Here is a 13,914-nt window from a genome sequence, read left to right as displayed (position 1 = left end):
TCTGCTAAGATTTTCCATGGAAAGGGAGGGCTTAAAATGAGGGGATTTGTTTAAAACAGACTGTGGATCACAGATTTGCATGATCCCAGTGCTCTGTCTCTGTTTAGACCCCAGACAGTGTTTTTCATGCAGGTTTAGCTAAACTCTACAGCGAAACCCCAGGAGATTTGGGTCATTTTCCCCACCACGGCCAGCGAACCCACCCCGAAGGTGCAGTTAGAGGGAAGAAAAGCCCTGGGACAGGTATCTTTGCAGCCTTGAAGGGGAGCTGGGACGTGATGTCCCTTCCAGGGAGAGGCTTTGCTGCTCTTGAGAAACTAAAGAAATGGGGCTTTGCTTGAATACAGACCCCTCAGCCATTTTCTTACAGTCCCCTTCCCCAAAAATTCGCTTCCCTAGAATAGTGGTTAATTACCGAGGGAGGAGCCCTGCACGCATGCCATCCTTGTATTTCTGTGTTTGCTCTCGGTTTTGCAGGGCCGATAGCACCTTTTGTTTCTTATCTTCTCCGGTTTTCTGCCTCCCTCGTGCCTCTGTATCACGTCTCAGGTATGGTGATTAAATAAAACCGTATTCCAAAAGCATTCCGAGTCAGGTTTCCATGGCATTTCCAGCCTTCTCTGCTGATAATTTAATTTCGCAGACCCCTTGCCCACATACTCCAGGGAAACTACAGACCCACAAAAAGCGACCGCGGTGTTTGCCGTCCTCCCTTTTTCTCCCCTTGCCGCTCGGCGTGGATGGATTTGGACACAACGTGGATTTAGGGGGAAAATTGCAAGGGAAAGACCCAAGAGAAGCCACCTCTGATCTTGCAGAGCTTAGGCTGGCAAATCCAAGAACCCACTCGAGATGTCACCACAGCCAAAGTGTCACCTCTACGGCTGGAACAGGGATGCAGCAACCTCTGTGATGCCAACTCTGCATGCCCTGGGCATAAATGGCTTTTTGTTTCTAGTGAAGGATGGAACCTTCACCACGGGGCCTCGGCCAGACCCGAACGGCCCCCCCGGCGCAGATAGAGGAGGGGGTGGATCTCGCCACTGATATAAAGCCACCGCACTACGCCGGCAGTTTTGGAGCAGCCGAGTCCAGGTGGGGTAAGGAGAGGGGGGATTTTATTGCCCTGTTGTTTTATCAAACAGCTGGGGGGGTGGGTGCGGGAGGACGGAGCTTCTCCATTGGCAGGACAAGCGCTGGTTCCCTGTACACATCCCTGCCACGCGCCGCATCCCAAAACCAAAAGGCATCAGCTGCATGCATGGTGATACCTTCACAGCGCTGCGTATCCTCAGTGACACCAATGTCACCTTGCGGGTGTGGGGACAGAGTCTGCCGTGCCCCCGGGTGCTGCTCATCACCCACCGCTGATGTTTCCTCCTCCAGGACCAGCCCAAGGATGAAGAATCTCCTCTTTGCCGTGCTCTTGGCTTGTGGTAAGTGCCCCAGTTTCACCAGGCCAGGCTGAGATCTTTTCTGCATGCCAAAAAAAACATACAAACCCGGAGCATTTGTGCACGATTCAGGTTTTTGTTTAAATTTTGCAGTTTCTGATGCTCCCTGTAGCGCTGCTCTAGTCCAGGAGGTCTTCATGATCAATAGTTATTCATTAGTTCAGGCTAGATGTGACGAAGAGATTTTTGGCCCTGAGGGTGGTGAGAGCCTGGCCCAGGTTGGCCAGAGAGGTGGTGGATGAACCATCCCTGAGTCATCCCAGGCCAGGCTGGACGGGGCTCTGAGCAACCTGAGCTGGTGAAGATGTCCCTGCTCATGGCAGGAATGGAACTAGATGAGCTGGGAAGGTCCCTTCAACACAAACCATTCTATGATTCTATGATTCTATTTTAAGAGGCCCTGGAGCCTGTTGTCACCTGTTTTCCTGCCTGTGCCGAGCCCAGGGCTGATCCTGGCAACGTGGCACTGCTGGTTGCAGGATGCACAAGCGGCACAGCCTGTTCAGAGAGCAACGATATCTCCTGCCGGAGCAAATCAGGCAGCTGCAGGAACCAGACATAATCCTGAGGAAGTTTTTCAGGGTTTCTCATGGTTCACATGCCTGAAAATGCCTATTTCCAGCAACGCAAGGTTTATTTAATTCCTCTGCTTGCTGCGAGGTTGGTTGCTCGATGATCTTAAAGGTCTTTTCCAACCAAAAATGACTCTATCATTCTATGGCGATGCTGCCCACCTCCTCACGCCGCTCGGGCACCATTTCCATCCCTCTGTCCCTCCACAGGGCTGGCACCGGCTCGCGGCAGCGTTTTGGAGCTAGAGCGGATGATCCAGGCAACGACGGGGAGAAGTGCCCTGCTCACCTACAGCTGGTACGGGTGTTTCTGCGGCATCGGGGGCAGAGGGACCCCGGTGGACCCCACCGACCGGTAAGTACCTGGAAAAGCATCACCACGCATCGCCCCAGCATGCGGGGGTCCCTAGAAAGCTCCCTGTGGCATATCTGTGCTCTGAGAGGGGGTTTTGCACCATTCCCCAGCCACATCTTGCTGCTGCCTTGTCCTCCTCTCCTCCTGCTCACCTTAAATTTGAAGCTGGACCTTCCAAGCACGGTGAGGGGAGGCTGGGAGGCAGCAGTTTCAGATATTCCCCCCGCTCAGGTGCTGCCATGCCCACGACTGCTGCTATAGGAAGCTGCGAGAGGGCACGTGCAGCCCCCTAATAACCCCCTACCACTTCAACGTCACCGATGGGGACATTGTCTGCGGTGAGTACCACTGAGCAAGGGTCCCACAGACCCCATGGGGATGAAAACAGCCTGATGCCTGTTGGGTGCATAAGGGGGGACACAGCGTATGATAAGTAAACGGGTATTGCACTTTGATTGGAAAAGACCCTCAAGATCATCAAGTCCCACCATTCCCCCAGCCCTGGCGGTACCCCATGTCCTGAGAACCTCATGTCCGTCTGTCCAACCCTCCAGGGATGGTGACTCCAGCACTGCCCTGGGCAGCCTGTTCCAATGCCCAACAGCCCTTTGGGAAAGAAACTGGTCCCAAGATCCAACCTCAACCTCCTCTGGTGCAACTCGAGGCCGTTTCCTCTCATCCTATCACTTATTATCACTCCAGGATTGAGCACCAGGGCATGTTTCTTGATGTCCTTCCCCCAGGCAGCTCCAGGGATAAGGGGTGCTCCAAGGGGACCCCAACACCAATGCCAGATGAGAAAGCTACGGCAAAGCTCTGTGTTTTCCCCTGCAGGTACCGAGCAGAGCTGGTGCAAGAGAGAGACCTGCCTGTGTGACAGGGCGGTGGCTTCATGCTTCGCCAGCACTTTGCCATCCTACAATAATTCCTACCGCTTCTATTTCAAGCTGAAATGCCGAGGAAGCTCACTCCAGTGCTGAGGAGAAGAAATCTGCACCCGTTTGCAGGTTTTGACTGGGTTTTCCCCATTGCTATGGCAAGAAAAGCCTAATGTGGGGACTGAGCAGAGCCGGAGCCAACAAGCATCCCAGCAAGGTGATGCTCAGGGTGAGGAAGGGCACGCACACATTAGGGATGGAGATCCCCCAGTTCCTAGAGAGACACATCTCCCTTATTTTTATCTGTTCCTCTTCTCTTTCCTCTCCTGATTTCATTTCCCAGCAAAGATAATTAAATAAAAGTTATTTGAAATTACTCTCCGTGGTGCTTTTCTGTACCAGCCACCGAGACTGAGGCACTGCAACAGCGGCACTGCTGAGTTTGGGGAACACTTTTGTATCTCACACCAGCTGCCTGACACCCCAATATTTTCAAAATCCTGCCAGAAGCCCAAAAAAGCTGAAGATCTGAGAGCAGCTTTAATTCACAGCCAGTTATTTACTTTTTCCCTGGCCAGCTTTATCCCACCATGGAGCGATAGTGCTGCTGCCAGGTTGTTCGCTATGGGGGAGCATCAAGAAATGGGGACAAGTAAATTCCACCACGTAAAACTCCCCAGGGTTTGTTAACAAAATTATTGCCCAGGAATGAGTCCTGATCACAGTCGAGTTTTTTGGCTTCTCCCAACACTCCTTTCCCCTTTCTGAACTGACTCACAGAGCTAAAACACAGCGGTGCATTCAGGCGCAGATGAGATACACCCAAAAAGCGTTTTTTGCATGAAAAATGAAGGTGGAAGAATGTGGGAAATGATTTGAGACTCTCCTCTGACACATTAAATTGGTGGGTAAAATTAAGGCTAAAGAATAGTTATCTGTCTACAGAGGAGGGACGTTTTCAAGACCTCATCCATCCCAAGGTGGATGCTAATTTAGGAGGGCAGTTAAGCTGGTGACTAAATGGTTTCTCATCTAAGGGCTGAGCTCTGCATAGGGGCTGCAATGAGAAAGCAGAAAAATCGTACAGAGAGGAGTTGCATTCATCGCAAAACATCCATTTTAGTTCAATCTCCTCTCACGGTAGGTGAGTATTTAATCATCCAATATCTGCATAACCCCGTGTTTCTGGGAACTGCACATGTAGGGATGCTTTTATTGTTATCTGTATATTTTTTCCCCAAAAAACTGATCACTTGCTCTGAATCACCTTTGCAGCGTGTCGGAAGGACACTTCCCAAATTGTGCAACCCCTCAAAAACCCCAAACCCAACTTGATCACAGCTGCCGGGGTGCAAAAGCTGAATCAAGGTGATTATTTCCCCCCAATATAGCATTGTGGTGCTGGGGAGGGCAGAGAAAAAGGCCCTGGGGCATCTCCAGCCTGGGGCAGAGCGAATTGGGTTCCTCCCCAGGCTGGAAATGATGCTGCTTTGCCAGCTCATCCCTCCCCGTACCAACCCCCATGTGTGGGGTACAGAGCTGGGAATTCGGGGGGATTTCTTGCATTATTGTAAAGGGGAAGGACGGCACCTTCTCCTTTGCAGAAAAGACCAGTCAGCAAGATGTGGGCGAGACGGGCATCCGGGCAAACCCGATATAAAGGCGGCCCTGCCCGCTGCAGGGCACTGCGGCGGCTTTTGTGAGGTACGTGAGGCTGTAGGAACAATTTTCCTCTCTTTCCTCCTTTAACCAAAGATTAAAAAAGCCAGAGCACAAGCAGGGAGCAAGGTCTGTGCCAGGAAAGCCACAGCAAGGGAGAACTTATTGAAGATGCCAAAACAATGGTGATGGACTCACCCTTGTCCCCCTGATCTCTGTTCCCAGATGGGAGGGGAAGTAAAAAGGAAAGTGGTTGATATAATGGGGAAATGACACAAGTTTGGTTTCCTCTCCCAGGGCCATCGAGAAGATGAACTCTCTCCTCGCCTGCGCTGTGCTGTTCGCTTGGGGTAAGTGTCCTTGCTCACACCAGTCCATGGAAATTAGGACCAAACTGGTGATTTCTTAATATTTCCTCACGACCATCTCTCCAAAACACACAACAACTCTCCTGCACTGAGCCAGGGATGTGATTCCTCTCTGTTGCATCTACTTGTTTTTAAGACATCACCGGCCTGGTACCAATCTGGGGGATGCAGGGATGCTGCTGGGGGGTGGGTGTCAGCATGAGCCCCACTGATGTCCCCACCAGGCTTGTCCCCATCTCACGGGAGCCTCTGGGACCTGCACAAGATGATCACGAAGGTGACGGGGAAAAACGCTTTGCTGCATTACTCCTCCTACGGCTGCTACTGCGGCATCCGGGGCAAAGGGAAGCCCAAAGATGCAACAGACAGGTAAATGCCCATTAAAAAAATCTCCCTGCTCAAACACATCCTTACATGGCTTCAAATTTGGGGGTAAAAGAACCCCAAGCCCCAAAGCCTCAAGCTCCTGCGCAGATGCTGCCAACTGCACGATACCTGCTACGACAACCTCCTGGGCTTCGGCTGCAATGCCAAGATGCAAGGATACAGCTACGGCTGGCACAGCGGCAGCCCCTCCTGCGGTGAGTAAAACCCTGGAAAAGGGGTGTCACCCCTTCTGAAAGCTGGGGGTGACCCTTGGCTCCCCCTCTTCTTGCAGGGGGTGGCTCCTGGTGTGCCCAGCTCTCCTGTGAGTGTGACCGCAGCCTGGCTCTCTGCCTGAAGCGGAGCAGCGGGAGCTACAGAAAACGTTATCGCTTCTACCTCAGATTCCTATGCCGGTGACGGGAGCTGGGATGTGGGGCCGGAGCACACGCACGGGTTCTGCATCGGCGTCGCCCCACGCCCCTGCCTGCACGGACCGTGTTAGCGCTGTGAATTTAATCAACGCGAAAATAAACAACGTGTTTAAACCAGCCCGGTCCTCTGTGAGCTGCTGCTGGGCAGGGAGAGAAATCCCTGTAAAAACATCATCCTCCCCAAACTTTGCAAAAAACTGCGTCACTCCGGGCTGCAGCCCACGGGGTTTTGACCGGCGAGGGAAGGGGCGTAGCACAAAGTGGTTTTTTGGGACAGGCGAGTCATTTCAGAGCTTCCAGTTCAGAGCCCGCGGGCTGGACACGGAGGAGCGGAGCCGGAGCGATTCCCCGGTGAGCGACTGCCACCCTCACCCCGCTGCTGCCATGGGGCAGCTGCATTTCTGCGCCGAAACAAAAATGCAGCAGGGGGATACTGGGGGTAGGCAGCAGGCGGGCTGCTTTCTGCTGTTTGCCACAAAACGTCAATGCTTTCAGGGCAAAGCTGGGCTGGGAAGTTGCAGCCCCAGGGATATAGTGGAACTGCTGCTGCAAAGTGATGCTCTGCGTGCCCAAAGTGGTGGGATGGGAGGTGGGAGATGATGTTCGGGGGGTGGGAGACGCTTGGGGGGTGGGACAGCTTCAGAATGCATTTGCTTTTGGCCAAGAGGCAGCAAGACAGATGGAAGGGAGCATGGCTGCCTCCCTCCCTCCAAATTTTGGGGGGATTTGACCTGAATTTCAAAGGGACAATGTTTGTAAGACAGTGCCTGTCAACAGGACATGCTGTCTGACTGATCCCACCCTCTGTTTCTCCTCCCAGAAGGGCAAAAGGAAGATGAAGGTCTTGCTGATGCTGGCGGTGCTGTTTGCCTGCAGTAAGTGCAGCCCCACACTGATGCGGGGACCATCCCCAAACCCCCCTGCACTCCATGGGGAGACTCCCAGCAAAGCCCTCTTCTCCATGGGCCTCGTTTCTGCATATAACTTGAAAAAAAAACAAACAAAAAAAAAGGAAAAATAATCACATTTTGTGGTCACTCCAGGTGTGTTCACAGCTCGTGGGAAGCACCCACGCGCATTCGCGCCAGGACTCGAAGGGAGCACCGTTGGAAATCTGAGCGCCCACGGCTGCTACTCGGGATGGGGCAGCGGTGGCACATCAAGGGCTTCAATGGACCGGTATGGGCAACGCTGCTTGGGATGGCTAACGCTGGCCCTGGGGTAACCCTGGACCTTGTGAGCAACCCCAGCAGTATCCTCCAAAGCTTTGCAAAACACAGAGCCAGCAATGGGCAGTGACAAGAACAGAACAAGTTTTAGTGAAGGGGGGATGGTGTTCATCCCGCATTCCAGCCCTGTAGTTGGTAGGGTTGTGCCAGTGACAGAAGCTGAAGTCAACGGGGTGACAGCAGAGAGAGGGTGGGGACAAGAACAAGGGCTCTGGGCAGGGGCTGTGTGGAGAAGCAGAGAAGTTTGTTGTGGGAACGGGCTGGAAAAGAGCAGCTCCAGGGTGGTTTACAGCAGGAGGAGGATGCAAACGCCGCTGGCTCTCGCAGAGCCTGTTTCAGGAAAGCTGTAAGCAGCCATCACTGTGTTTCGGGTAAGGCCAGGCTTTTCTTGTTCTCTCAGGTGCTGCCGGCTCCGCGCCTGCTGCTACGCCAGGCTGGCAGCACGGCGATGCCGCCCGGGACCCATCCAGCCCGCCGCGACATTCCGGGCAGGAATCCCCACCTGCAGTGAGTCCTCGCAGCCGCGGCTCCAAAACCTCCTTCCAAACTATCTCCTTCCTTTGCAGTGCCCTTTTATTCAGTGCAAAAAGGTCTCAGACGCATTTTCTCTGCAGGGTCGGGGACGTGGTGCCAGCGCGGTGCCTGCAGATGCGAGCGGGCCGCCTGGCTCTGCCGCATGCGGAGCCGGGCGCTGGCCCGGCGTCCCAGCAAGTGCCGGGGACGAGCCGGGAGATGTTGAAGCAAAAAGGATCTTTGCAAAACCACCTCCAGGCTGATAAGCAAAGGGCCGGCGCCGGGAGCGTTTCCCAACCCTGGCGGGTCTCCTCCTTGGGGCTTTTTTGGCTTTGACATGAGAACAACGAGCCTCTGGTGAAGTTGCGTCATTATACACTGGATCCGAGGAGGGGGAGCAGCACAGATGCAATATTTCAGCGCAGAAAAACAAGGGAGGGGTGGACACCTGTGCCTTGTCCCTGCAAAGGGTGAGATGGAAACCAGCACCAGCCTCTTCACTGACTCGTTTCCCCTTGGCTTGAGCTCCCGGAGCAGCCTCTCAGCTCCCTCTGCTTTTTGCTTCACGCCAGATTCTCTTCTCTTGCTCCCAAATAAAATCAGAGAGTGCAAAACATCGTGTGATGTGACTCAGCCCAGCGACCACCCCTTGTGGCCAGGGAGAAGCTAAGCTCTTAGCTAGGTCTCCCGTTGAAATACCCAGAAAAAAATGACACCTGAGAGGTGGTGCATCTCCCACCGATGGGCATTTGCACCCCTGAACTGCCCCCTGCTCACCCCCCAGCCTTCAGGCTCCAAAAATCTGCCGTTTTTCTGAGACAGAGGAACGAAAGCCGGTGCAAAGGGCTGCGGGTGGGTGCGATGCCGAGGGAGGGCCAGGCGCAGGCAAGATTTGCTGCGACGGGGTGGCCGGGAGCTCACTCTTGCCTCACATCCAGCACAGAGCAAAACAGATTTCTCACCAGAAAAGAATGTTTTGGCTTAATTCTGCAAAAACCCCAAGCATGTCCTTGAGGAAAAGACAGTTTAGGCTGTGGCTGCTTCACCCCCAACCACTGCAGCATCCCCACGGCACAGGTTTTCTGCCCTGCAGACGAATTCAGTAGGGCTGACCCCCAAGAGCTCTCAAGGCTGCAAACCTCATATTTCAGCAATGAAATACAGAAACAGAAACAGCAACAAAACACTATTTGCCTGAGAGCTGATGCAGCTGTAATTCCCACCTTGCCTTGCCCCAAAGCTGAAGTCAACAGCACCAGGAAATATCCCTTAAATCAGAAATGCTTCCCTCTGGCTATAACCCAGGCATCGAGCTCCACCATCCTCCTCCTCCTGTGGCGTTTAGTCCTGGAGGAGATGAGGAAGGAGCGAGTAGCCCCTCGCCCAACAGCTGCTGTTTGCAAGGCATAAATCAAGGATTAAATCCTCGCTGAGATGGGAGAGATCACACGTGCAAATTGCGAGGCCAGGATGAGCTGAAACACACTCTCCCTGTTTAAATTCTGTGTGAATTTTATCTATTTATTTTTTCTGCTTGGACATGTGGCTGTATGAATACGTTTATCCAGAGTTATCAGTGCTGATGTGTTGGCTCAGACACTGCACCCCCTCAGTGCATCGCAATAAATTGGGCTGCAAAAGTTGTGTTTTGCATATAGCGAAAGAGAAACAAAATCCACATCCTCCCAGGATGCGTTTGGCTTGAGGGGAATCTCTTATTTCTCATTTGGAGAAGGGCTACAGCAAAACTGCCACTGGTAGAGGAGTTGAGGTGGAGGGTTTTTCACCTGGAAGCTCAGCCAGTTCAATGCACAAAAATGTACCTTATTCCTCAGTAATAAAAACTGGCTGCAGACTCTGAAAATTGTGAATTACGGCAAGCGTTGGTTCAGCTAATTAACTCACTGTTGTCCCAGAGTTTATTTATATTAGCCTAGAGAGCTGATGAGGCAAATGGCACATGCCAGAATGGGGAAGATATTTTGCTGAGGCCCTGACCTGGGTTCCCTTTCCTCACCATCTGATTTCCACACAAGTCGCATCCTTGTTCCCTGCCTCAGTTTCCCCTCTCAGCACTGGGGGGGTTTCCTCCTGTTTTGATGCCTGCCCATGGTGGGGTTCCCCAAAAACACTGGTAATCTCTGCCAGGAAAAAACTGCTAAAATGATTGTTTGCCTTCACCTACCTAATCAGAGATTCTCTCCTATAGAGGCCAAATATTGAGGGTTTGAGGTGACCGTCCCCTCTCGGATGGGGACCCGGCAATGCTACAACAACTTCACTGCTGCTTCAGGGCGAGTGGATCAAAACAAAGCACTTCCCTGTGATCAAAGCAGATAATTATACATACATAGATAAAGGAAATTAAACGATCCCTCCAGGGCCACACATGGTTCTTTGCCAGGTAGCTCAACACAGCTGAGGTAAGAGCGCCACCCCAGACACCCCAAACTCAATGTGGGGGCTGCGTACAACAGCAGGAATGACCCAAAAGACACCCCCTGACTCTCACATTCTTTGCCTTGCTCAATCCCAACAAATATTCTTCCAGGATCTGGGATTTTGTGTGAAAGACGGAGCTGCGAGTGTGACAGGCGGGTGGCAGAACGCGTTCAAACAATAGCCAGAACCTACCACAAATCTGACACAAATTACCCCAACTTTCTGTGCAGGGGCTCAACTCCCTCCTGCTAGACACACCAAGCTCAAAACCTGACAGAAATGGTCCAAATTGGGCAGGTTTTTTGCCTTCCCAGCAGGCAGGTGGGGCACAACATGGCCCCTCTGTGCTGAAAAGGCACCTGCTGCCTTTCCTCAGAGCCCGCCAGGCTTCAAGCCAGTGTACATGAACAACCTGCTCCCCACAACTGAATAAATCGTAAAAACAAGGTAATCCCTCCAAATAAAAATTAATTTTCAAAGGTAATTTGTAAAGCACATTGGGTATTGTATTCACATTTTGGGAACTGATGGCGGGAGCGGTAGGAGACAACATGGAGCTTCAACCTGATTTTCTGAAGTAAATATTTATGCACACACCGAGTTTTGCATCTTTTTCTTAAAAAACATATACCAGGAGTGACATTTGAGCAGCCAACCAGTAAATCTTAAGCACTTCAGAGGGAAAAAAAAATAATAAATCAACAGAAACAGCAAGGGGCTGCTGCACCCCAACCCAAGCTCCAAACCCGGCTCCTTCAGGGAGCTCGGCCACAATACAGCCCCTTCCTGCTCCTAACGACGATTTAAGCAATAATACTCGCTAAAGCAGTGGGGGAACATGGTGGTGGTGCTCTCAGGGGGTTGGGGAGGCTGTTCCTGGCACCCCATCTCCAGCAGGTCCTCAGGCAGGTCTCCTCAGGCCAAAGCTCCTGCAGCCACCTCATCCTTCTCCACAGCTGCGCCCAATCCTAATTAGGCCTAACGAGCAGGCCCAGCTGCCCCCACACCTCAGCCTCCATGGAGGAACCACTGGAAATGTTTTTTGCACACCTTCGGAGCAGGGAGTCCAAAAATAAAGGTGTTTTAAAGCGATTTTCTTCAAGTTTCACTTCAGCGTTGAGGGCTCCTGCCTGACTCCATTCAGCACTTCACCATGAGCAACATCCCTACTTGTTCCCCTTCCTCACGCTTCCTACAGTAAACGTGGTGTCTTTATAACTCTAAACCACTAATTTCTTCTTTTACTCGTTTTCTGGTGGTGCTCGAGGGCTTTGGGATGAGAGAGCAGAGAGGAAAATGATGAAGCTGATGCTGCCCTCTGCGGTTTGTGCTCAGCTCAACACGAGCACAAACCATCTCCATTTTGTACAAAGCTGGAGCACAGGTTGCTCTTCACACAGTTTCCCTCCATTTCTGCAGTTTCTGACACTCTTGAAAGCTGTCAGGTGAGTGCACACCCCACAGCCAGATCGCAGCCCCAGGAAGGGTTCAGGTTGTCCAAAATCATTAAATTAATCCGAGTTTTGCCTTTTAACCCACAGCGCACCCCGTACACACAACTCCACTCGCGCAGTTCAGTTGGCGCATCTTTGCAACCTTTATTGCACAGAACATCCAGGAAAAGGGAGTTTGGTTAACAGAAATAAGCAATCTGCAGAGAGTCCAGAGGGAGAAAGGAAAACTTTTAATGTGATTTCAACAAAATGCAACAGAAAAGGAATCCAAGAGTACTGCAGATGTGGAGACCATGGATGACGTGACTTCTGCTGCTTCAAGCACTGCAGATGAGGTGAACTTGTTAAATAATCAAAAAAAAACTTGTTAAATAATCTAAAAACCAGCTCTCCAGGAGGAACAAGGTACCACAGAAACAGTAGCACAGGCAGAAAAGCCGGGCTACACATCGTAAGGCCAAGAAATGCTTACGGACAGCAAACAAAACCTGCCTAAAGGCTGAAAACTTCCAGTTCAACTGGGCTCCTTACCTGGAAAAAGTAAATCTAGGGAAGATGATGGTGATAGATGGGATGCAGGAAAAGCAGCTTTTTATATGGCCCTGCCACATACTTGCCTTCAAGAGGGATGTGTAGATCAGGTTCTTAGGGACATGGTTAGTGCCAGGGTTGGGTTAACAGCCGGACTCAATGATCTTGAGGGTCTTTTCCAACCCAAATGGTTTTGTGATTTTATGACCTGCTGGTCCAGCAGCCACGAAAGCTCACCCGCAACCTTCTGCCCACTTGTGACCCTCAAAATGTGAGCGAGCAGCTCGTAAAAAACAGTAATCCTCCCCAAATACCAAGGGAATGCACAGTGCTTATTGTCCCATGACCGCATCGGTAGCTCCACCAAAGAGTAAACATGAGCTATGAATCATGTTTCTCTTCTTTTTGTTTCTCGCCTCTCATCCTTCTGCAAGAAAAATCCATGACCTGTTTACAAAGTAAATTCTCTGCGTAGAAGTGAGTTTCCCTGAAGAATGTTGCATATGGATTGTCTAGAAAAAATACACATTGTAAAGGCTGGTAGAAATTTCAGCAGCTAAAGGAAAAAAAAACTTGAAAACAGATAAAGTTTTAACATCTTCGGATGCAAAATGGTTTTGCAGGTACAAAGTAGTTATCCTGGCAAAAATAAAGAGAATCTGACAGGTGCTTTCTCCCCATGAAGCTGTGACTTACCATTCTTTCCAGTACTGTAATACTGACTGTTTGGGGAAAAAAGAATTTGAGCAAGTAACATTATTACAGGATAATGTTGCCATAAAATGGATTTTACCGAAGTAATTTTTTACTTTAAGAGTACTGTGAATTCACCTACCACCGGGACTTACAGCAGCACTCCACACGCTGCTTCACTCGCCAGACACTCTGTCCCACCATAAAGCATAAAAGCTGCTTTGTATTAAATTTTATTTCCACCAAGCTCATCACAGAAATCAAAGTAACTTCTTCACCAGCATTAAAACCTGTTCTAAACCACTAGTACTTCAAGCAGAGCTCCTTTTTATTCTTCAAATGCTCTCAATAAACAGTAGCAGAGAACATGAAGTACTAGCTCAGATCTTGGTAGTTCAGTTAAAAAAGCCATTTATATTTCTGTGCTGATTTGGAAACATCAAAGATCAATTTTTTTTCTCATTGTTCCTTACTTCCAAAAAATCTACCCTGTCTCTGCCCTGGCTGATGAGGTGTCTCCTGTTATCTGTTGCGCGTCTAAGTGCACATGTGCTTTCTTTAAGTTAGTGCTTGATACATGTCCAAAAACCTGAGTGAAGCTGAAACACTGCAAGCCATAAATCGAGGGCCAAGTCCCAGAGTTCTTACACTTCAGTCCAAATTCCCAGTCCTATAGAGGAAAGCATCACAGGATTCCAGCTGTACATTCTACGGTACTTCATGACCTTACCGAAGGGGAATTTAAGATGAAAAAAGCTTGACGGATGATGTGTGAAGTAGGCAGGGTTCCCAGTGATCACTGCTCCTTGGAAGCTTGTTCCCAGGACTCTTGATCCTTTGGCTGTACTAATTTCACTTGGAAACTAATGACTATCAAGTTCCTGGCTTGGATTAAAGCTCTGGAGTAGCCCAAAAGCTCCAGAGTATGGCAAAGGAGATGAGATTCCCCATGTCCAAATAACAGCACTC

The 13,914-nt window shown here is 50.7% G+C and overlaps 3 protein-coding genes across 3 annotated transcripts; all 3 read left to right on the top strand.

Moving 5' to 3' along the window:
- Nucleotides 1-1,399: 1,399 nt before the first annotated feature.
- LOC309448428 (phospholipase A2, membrane associated-like) lies at nt 1,400-3,361 on the top strand (the record flags this gene model as incomplete). The annotated part of the gene is made up of 4 exons (XM_082069928.1): nt 1,400-1,436; nt 2,237-2,381; nt 2,613-2,719; nt 3,216-3,361. 4 exons carry the CDS (start codon nt 1,400-1,402, stop codon nt 3,359-3,361), a joined length of 435 nt encoding a protein of 144 aa, XP_081926054.1.
- A 1,867-nt stretch (nt 3,362-5,228) lies between these two features.
- Nucleotides 5,229-6,069, top strand: LOC309448382 (basic phospholipase A2 homolog 2-like; the record flags this gene model as incomplete). Its single annotated transcript, XM_082069856.1, has 4 exons — nt 5,229-5,268; nt 5,511-5,655; nt 5,761-5,867; nt 5,945-6,069. 4 exons carry the CDS (start codon nt 5,229-5,231, stop codon nt 6,067-6,069), a joined length of 417 nt encoding a protein of 138 aa, XP_081925982.1.
- A 319-nt stretch (nt 6,070-6,388) lies between these two features.
- Nucleotides 6,389-8,392, top strand: LOC309448247 (phospholipase A2 crotoxin basic chain-like). Its single transcript, XM_082069612.1, has 5 exons — nt 6,389-6,434; nt 6,904-6,958; nt 7,127-7,262; nt 7,713-7,819; nt 7,927-8,392. The coding sequence occupies exons 2-5, from the start codon at nt 6,919-6,921 to the stop codon at nt 8,049-8,051; spliced, it is 408 nt and encodes a 135-aa protein (XP_081925738.1). The 5' UTR covers nt 6,389-6,434; nt 6,904-6,918; the 3' UTR covers nt 8,052-8,392.
- Nucleotides 8,393-13,914: the final 5,522 nt, after the last annotated feature.

This window comes from Streptopelia decaocto (genome assembly GCF_964273445.1).
Source record: "Streptopelia decaocto genome assembly, chromosome: 20".
Lineage (NCBI taxonomy): Eukaryota > Metazoa > Chordata > Aves > Columbiformes > Columbidae > Streptopelia > Streptopelia decaocto.
This window is presented reverse-complemented; position numbering and strand designations above follow the sequence as displayed.

What these genes read in the sequence shown, in the direction of transcription:
- LOC309448247 (XM_082069612.1), top strand. Translation starts at nt 6,919, where the DNA reads ATGAAGGTCTTGCTGATGCTGGCGGTGCTGTTTGCCTGCA. An exon ending in GGCGGTGCTGTTTGCCTGCA is followed by an intron (nt 6,959 to 7,126) that starts GTAAGTGCAGCC and finishes TGGTCACTCCAG; the next exon opens with GTGTGTTCACAGCTCGTGGG. An exon ending in GGCAGGAATCCCCACCTGCA is followed by an intron (nt 7,820 to 7,926) that starts GTGAGTCCTCGC and finishes TTTTCTCTGCAG; the next exon opens with GGTCGGGGACGTGGTGCCAG.